The sequence below is a fragment of the Montipora capricornis genome, chromosome 11 (genome assembly GCF_036669925.1).
Source record: "Montipora capricornis isolate CH-2021 chromosome 11, ASM3666992v2, whole genome shotgun sequence".
Lineage (NCBI taxonomy): Eukaryota > Metazoa > Cnidaria > Anthozoa > Scleractinia > Acroporidae > Montipora > Montipora capricornis.
In genome coordinates this window covers 10,902,269-10,909,768 of record NC_090893.1, presented here as the reverse complement: position 1 = coordinate 10,909,768, position 7,500 = coordinate 10,902,269, and the positions used below count along the sequence as shown (strand labels likewise).

Below are 7,500 nucleotides of genomic sequence, written 5' to 3'. Positions count from 1 at the left end.
TAGAACACAACTGATGGGTAGGCAAATGCTGTACTGGTTATTTCATGATTGTTTTATGAGTGACTTTCAGTGCTGCTCAAGAGTACAGGTCTCTGCCATCACACAAGAGGTACATGTACCACCGAAATAACACAGTTCCTATTTAGGTTCATGATGGCCTTAAAGGGACTAAAATGTGGCATGAAAACAATACACACATGGAGTACACTTTCTTTTCTTTATCTCTACCCCAAATAAATTGGTTAACATAGTTTTTTTTTTCTCTTTATCATCTCTTGCACTATGCACAGGAAACATGACCACAAATTTTTCCTCTGCTTGGCTGATGGATTGATCCACTGAGTTGTTGAATGTCACACCAACAAACTGAAGTTCTGTAGCTCAAATTTAAAAATGGTTTATGGATTGATCAACTGAATTTATTTCGTGATTGCTTTATTGATCTACCGATAAAACAATGAACTTCATTCAAGTTTCATATTTGCACTAATATTATTGGTGACACTATAAAGAAAAAAAGTTGGAGAATTTAGAGAAAATACACATGTGGCCATAGGGTGAGGACCAAAACAGATCTTTGTTTATCTTTTGTTCCTCCTAGGAGTATTTTATTACCTCCCAAATGTGAATGACTTCATTGTGGAAGTTCTTATAGGTTCTTGGAATTCTCAGGTAAAGATTTTGCTCTGTTATCTAACATACCACTTGAATAATAAGTTAGTTGGGTGGCTGGACCATTAAGCTACAGGTTACAGTATAGGTTACAGTTGCCACTAGTCTAGTTTCCCAGTTTGCACTAGTCTCTCGTAGCTTTGTGAGGAGGCAGTGTGGCCCAGTGGTTAGGGTGCTTGCCTTGAGATCTGGACCAGAGATCAGGTTCAAGACCTATTCTGTCCACTGGTAAGGAAAGGAAAGGAACTTTAAATTATTCAAGTGTCTAGTCGTTCTAGCGCTGGAGCACTAATTGGGGACACTGTAAACTGAAATTAACAATTAGCACAAATAAAATCAAATGTTGGTTTTTGAGGAGAGGGGAAACCAGAGTAACCGGAGAAAACCTCTCGGTGCAAAGTCAACCCACATATGACGCCGGATGTGGGAATCTAACCTGGGCCACATTGGTGGGAGGCGTGTGCTCTCACCACTGCGGCATCCCTGCACCACAAATTTGATCCTGGTAGTTCCTGGTTCAACTTCTTGGGCTGCACCTGTAAATAGCAACCTGTTTTGCCTCCGGCCAGTTGGGATTCTGTCTGGCTGGGATTGGCTGGTTCAGGCATCAAAGGGTTAATAGTGGTAGAGCATGCCAACTTGTAAATTGGTCACATGTTCAACTCCTGTTAGGAGGAGGTCAACTTCATTGAAACCATTATTCTCTTGTGAGACATCAAAGTTAAGTAATATTTGAATGGTATCTTTTTGTGTTTTGTTTACTTACACCTTTAAACGATTTGATGATCCATGTACATCTGTTTTTAGGTGCGGTCAACTGCATTAGAGCAACTTTTAATTCTCAGTCAAACTCCAGTTGGAGGTTTGTTTGTTGTCCTCTTGACTTCAGTAGCAATGTTGTACTTCATTGTTTTTTGTACACAATAGAATGTGACCTTACAATAATAATGTTATTCTATTCAGTGTTCAATGTGTTAACTAAGGAATGGTTGATGGATTGATCAACTCTATTTATTTCCTGATTGCTGCACATTGTTGTACTGATGAATTGTCTGCTCATTATAATAACGACTTGGAAGATGAAGTTAAAGATATGATATGATATGAGTGTTTTGCTTGTTCTCATGCAAGTCATTAGGTTCAGAGATCCCTATTAAACCTATGAGACAATCCTCAGCTGAATCATTACTTCACTGTACATCCTAAACTAGTTTAGGGCTTGCTATTTTCCAGAAACTTGTTTTCTGGTATAGTCCTTCATTCTCCCCTTCATTTGAGAAAAATCATCAAAACAAAAGTGAGATGTCAGATGGCTCAAATGAGATTCAATTAGGGAATAACGTAATAAATATAATCATTTTAATCTACATTGTTTCTCTTTATTTCAGACCACAAACTTCAGACACCGAATCATTTTCTTTTGAGTGTTGTACTAAATGCACCACTACCATTGTGGACTCCAACTGTTTTCGTCAGAGGAAAGAACCACAGGTAAATCTTCCCAGTAATTGTGAAAGAATTTAGTAGAAGCAATTCAAACAAAGATCTTTGGACACTCTCCAAGCATCAGTATCATGTCAGTGAGTTTGAGTCTTAAAATAACAAATAGAACAAATCGTCAAGTTAAAAAGCTGTAACAAGATGCGTGTACTGAATTTCAGTTAAGGTGATTCCTGATCAGTATTGCAATGTGCATCCTCTACTGTGCACACATGTATGGTGTGTCAATGTTTATAAATTGGATCAAATTTGCAATAATATTATTGTAAGTATGGCGTAAGTCTATCATGCACGCTAAAACATTTCTCAAAACATGTGACAGTAGTTGTGAACGAGCCATAATTCTTTGCGAATAAGCGCGCTCATTCCAAGAACATTGCAAATTTTGTTGTTTCAAACAACGATAGTCGAGATAGACAGGTACAATGGTGTTTTACTCTTAAACGAGCATGGTAACCTAGAATTTTTTATTCCATAATTTTGGTGTACAAATTATCCTCTTTAAAACAAAAAAACATACACAAAACCCCTTACCCAGGGATGTCAATTATGATCTTGAAAACAAGAAACGTTTTGAGTTGACGTTGTTTTAAGTTGAGTTATTTTTCCATGACAAAAACAGACAGACAAATTGATTTTTGATCTTGTGGGACCAAGCGAGAAGTCCCAAGCGGGCAGCATAGTGCTGTCTTGCCCACTTGGGTAGCCAATCACAGCCCGGGATTTGGTTCATATCTTGCCCGGTCATGGAGCTAGTCATATAATAACAGTATTTACAGAAAATATTATGATGACGTTTTGTCCTTTAGATTGCAGCGGAATTGTAACCAGTTCTTTGATCTCCTGTGTCGCCTGTTAGAGTACTTGACAGGTATTGATTCCCCTAGATTTAATGAGTTTTATGCTAATTTCCTGGTAATGTAATAATACGTGTAATTTCCTTGTTATTACTATCATGGTCACAAACAGGTCAGGCTCAAACTGTTGAAGTTCACTCACAAGCTTTTGAAACACTCCACTACCTTCTGAAATAAATGCTAAAATAACAAGAGATTGTCATCCTCATCTTGAGTTGCTTTTTCTGTGAATTCTGTTTCAAGTTCAAGTTTATTAAAGGCTCAAGAGCATAATATTATACAAAGTAAACTAAGCACTGCTTGCAGTTCGCTACAGCTATTCGAGGAGAGCAGTGTTTTTTATGCATGACAAATCGCAGCAATTCAACCGTATGCATGTAGAATGAAAAACTACAATGTAAGTTTCAATAACTAACAGGTAAAGCAAGAGAAACGAAAATACAATGACAAAACTAAGACGTATTGTGTACAATCAAAGTAATTAAGCAATTAGTGGAAGATACTTTGCCAGTTATTCAACATTAATTTTAGAGTTTGAAAAAAGGAAAATAATGAGAAATTATATTACTTTGAATACTTAAGTTAAGCAAACATAGCCATAGCCATGTTTGTATGATTAGAGGCATGAGAAAACTCAAATTACATTGAAAATTATTCCAGCTACTACTGCTTTTTAAATTCCTGCTTCAGGGCAAGAACAGAAGCTTATGAAGATAGACCCTACCAAGATGATCAAAAGTGAAATAAGCTGGCTCCTTAACTTTGAATGTGGAACTAATCTAGGTGATGAAAACACATTTTAGTGAATTAGACTGACCTCTTTAATACTAACCGAGTGTGAGGGCTGTACTAGGGAAATATTGGCTCAAGGTAATGGTAGTGTGGACCAAGCATGACGAGGTTCATGCAAAAATGGGTAAAATTTAAGAATCCGATCCCACCAACGCGTTGGCCAACACGTCGGCCAACGCGTCGGCCGAGTGTCGGCCGTCAGTCGGCCGACAGTCCGACTGTCGGCCAACTGACGGTCGACTGTCGGCCGACTGACGGTCGACTGTCGGCCGACTGTCGGTTGACTGTCGGCCGACGCGTTGGTGGGATCGGATTCTTAAATTTTACCCAAAAATGACTGAGGGCCAATATTCCCCAGTACTGTCTCAAGCAAGTGAGGTTTGTAAAGTTTATTACATGTGTATGTCATCGTGTCTTTAAGCAATCAGACATTTCTCTGCTTGGTGAGTGTTTGTAATTTTGGTCTTCCATCAGTGAACCTTGAACGGTAACCTTTAACATGTAAAACTACATGTAAATTCTGCTTGCTATAATTGTACCGTTGTGATGAAAAAAGTTGAATTCTGCTTTTTAAAAACGTTTTTGTGTTTCGCCAGAAACCCATAAGGGTTGAAACGTTTAACGCACGTTCACAGCTTCCGAATATTCAGTGTGAACTGATTGGTTGAATGTTGCATTGCTAACTACCATATTTGGAAACCCCTCGCTCTTGTTGTTCCAAATATGGTACTTAGCAAATCGAATATTCAGAAGCTTGTTTCCAAGCACACAAGGGGCCGTTTACGTTTCAACCCTTATGGGTTTCTGGTTTCGCTCAACTGAGAGAATGGAAATGGACTGTTTCCATGGTAGTGGGCTGTACTGTAAAATCCCAACCAAAACCAGTCAATCAGAGTGCTCTATTTAGCCTGAGAATTTCTGCCATATATTTAATGTTATTTAATGATTACACCATGAACCTGTGCAAATTCAGGCAGGAGCTTTTTTTCCTTATTAGTTTAACAAGACATGATGTACATGATTGTGTTTGATTGCCCAATAAACTGTTTATTCATCTTTACAGAAAACGAAGCTCCCTTACTAGCAGGACACTTAAAACTTACGAAAACACTCTTTACATGTGAGGGAGTGGACAAGAGAAGTCTAGGTGGGCAAAGAGGACGAATTTTAAAGTTGACCTTTTAAATCTATCTTTGTCACTCACTGTTGGTCTATTTCTCCATGTCTGTCTGTCTGTCTGGCCCCATGTAGTTGTTCAAACGAGGGGTAGTGCTATCAACTGGATAACTCAACCAATTATTGGTTTTGCTAGTGTCTATCCGGTGGATAGCGTTATCCACCTTTTGAACAACTGAGGCCTGGTGGAATAATTATTTACCCCTTTTAACATTTAATGGACAAAACTATCCAGACTCAAAAGGAAAAAAGGAAAAATAACTTTTCGACACTCTCTCTATATAGTGTCTCAATCAGGGGTGTTCCAATATTATTGCAAGAGTCTTGTTATACGATGTCCACACTAATTTGCAAAAAAAAGTCAGGGTCTTTTAATCATAACTTTCTAAGCTACTTTTAAATTTCTTCGAGTAGGATCAAAGTATGTCTGAATGTCAACCTGGTTGCAATGCGAACCTTACCTTTCATTATCAGAAGACTTAAAACTAACATATGCATTTAATCATTTTCAACTTTTTATAGGGGAGAGGTTGATTAAAGACATTTTAAATGATTTTCTCTTTCCTGCATCAAAACTCATCTTTGACACCAGAAGCACTCCAACCAAAGAAACTGTTGTAGATGTACATCCCAAGTAAGCAATTCACAATATTGGAATAATTATTATTAGTTAGGTTATGCTTTGTCTTAATACACTTAATGTTTCAATTCTGTAATTGCAATGGCTTGGCTTGTAAATCCCATTGATTTCAGATATGAACATCGCTCTATCCAGTCAATTTAAACTGTATCGTGCCTAAGATTAAAGATTGATTGTTTCAGAGTGAAAAATACCTGTGCCTTTAACACTGTTTCTGGGTGGTCATTCTTATGAGCTATAAATGAATTTCACAAATTCAAGTTGTCACGGATTACAGAAAATCATAGTTTGCTAAGTCTACATGTATGTTGTCCAATAATTTTCCTGTTACAAAATGATGCAGCCGCTGTGATTCAGTTCATGGCAAGGAAACCTGGTGGTGTAAATGCTTTAAGCTGGAGAGTGAAGCTTTGGTGGTTTTTGCACCCCTAGAGGATTGTACTTTGCATTCAGAAATTAATTTTCAGTGCAGTATCAAGGTTAAACTAAAGATTTTTTTAAAATCTCACTTCTTAATTTTGCTAAGAAGAACAGGTGATTTATCTGTTCACTTCTGTCCCGCATTCTGATTAAGCTGAACCATGCTTTGCAAACAGCCGCCTCCTTGCCTTATCTGAGTGTGTCTAGTGTTCAAATAGCTTTCTTACCAACTAAACTGTACCATAAAATTTAAGCTTAATGTACCACTATGTAGAGACAATTTTCAAAGGTTTACTTTTTATGGTTAACATTAATTTTTTGTTGTTGTAGGTGTTTAGCAAGGGAATGTCAAGTAGCTGCCCATGAACTTCTGGTAGAATTGGCTGATGGTTGTGCAGAAAATTTAGTTTATATTGTGTCACAGTTGATCAGTATGCATCACATAGGAGATCCTGCTACTCTCAAGGAATGGGAGGTGACTGTATATAACATAGCGTTTACAAGTGGCTAGTAAATCCCCCAAAATGCTTAAACTGAACCTACAAACATGCAAATGGTGAACTTTGATATGGCAAAAATCTTTGGAAGTTCTTACAAATAATAATTAGTCAGCAGCCTTTAAGATAAAGCTGATTCAAAAACTTTGAGACCCTTCATTTTTCATAGTTTTCTAACTTAAATTAAAAAATATGCAAATTCCTTTTAAAAAGATAATTAACCTCCTTTTCATACAAGATTTGAAAACTCTTGTCTTCTCTAGTGGATATTTAATACAGGTATAGTCAGCCTTACTAAGGTGAAAAACTGATCCCATTTAGGGTAAGCGTTGTGACGCATTGTATAAACAGCTGTCTCTCTCATGTTATAACCACAAACTTGTCATTAATCTGTTTTGTAGTTCCAGCCCCCAGTGGCTCCACGAGCACAGTGTGGATTTGTGGGCCTTAAGAATGCTGGTGCCACTTGTTACATGAACTCGGTTTTGCAGCAGCTTTACATGCAACCTTCTCTAAGAGAGGTTAGTAAATATATCATCAGTAAAACGTTGCATAGATGTAGCAATTAAAGCATTGACAAACTGGCTTCTCCTTTATTTTAGGCTATTTTATCATTTGATGATGCTCATCCTGACAAAGAAAGGTAAGGTTTGTCATTACTCCTGATCTGAAGGTTTTCCAACTGTTTTTAGCTTAAAACCGGCAGCCATAAATTTGGAATAATCCTTATCTATAGCCTTAGAACTGTGTATCGCCTAGAAGAGGAAAGATGGCAGCTGAAGTCTCCTCCCTCAAAAATGAAAGTATTCTCTATCCATGCCTTTTCAACTGTTTAATCAATTATGCTGGTTGAAGAAGATTTAACCAATCTGGAAACTGAGAGCATTTATATGCCAAGGGAATCAAAGTCACACACAAAATGCTGGGGGGAGGGGGGGAGGGGGTT

At 37.6% G+C, this 7,500-nt stretch overlaps 1 protein-coding gene across 2 annotated transcripts in view; it reads left to right on the top strand.

Moving 5' to 3' along the window:
- The window catches only part of LOC138022927 (ubiquitin carboxyl-terminal hydrolase 24-like), a 47,493-nt gene that overhangs the window by 25,818 nt on the left and 14,175 nt on the right, over positions 1-7,500 (top strand). For both annotated transcript variants that reach the window (XM_068869946.1, XM_068869947.1), the window contains 11 exons: positions 1-17; positions 602-672; positions 1,480-1,534; positions 2,061-2,163; positions 2,982-3,043; positions 3,720-3,812; positions 4,885-4,968; positions 5,520-5,631; positions 6,388-6,532; positions 6,956-7,075; positions 7,157-7,197. The exon at positions 1-17 is cut by the window's left edge and continues 53 nt beyond it. In XM_068869946.1, coding sequence (XP_068726047.1) covers positions 1-17; positions 602-672; positions 1,480-1,534; positions 2,061-2,163; positions 2,982-3,043; positions 3,720-3,812; positions 4,885-4,968; positions 5,520-5,631; positions 6,388-6,532; positions 6,956-7,075; positions 7,157-7,197 — 903 coding nt within the window. The remainder of the gene's footprint in view (positions 18-601; positions 673-1,479; positions 1,535-2,060; positions 2,164-2,981; positions 3,044-3,719; positions 3,813-4,884; positions 4,969-5,519; positions 5,632-6,387; positions 6,533-6,955; positions 7,076-7,156; positions 7,198-7,500) is intronic.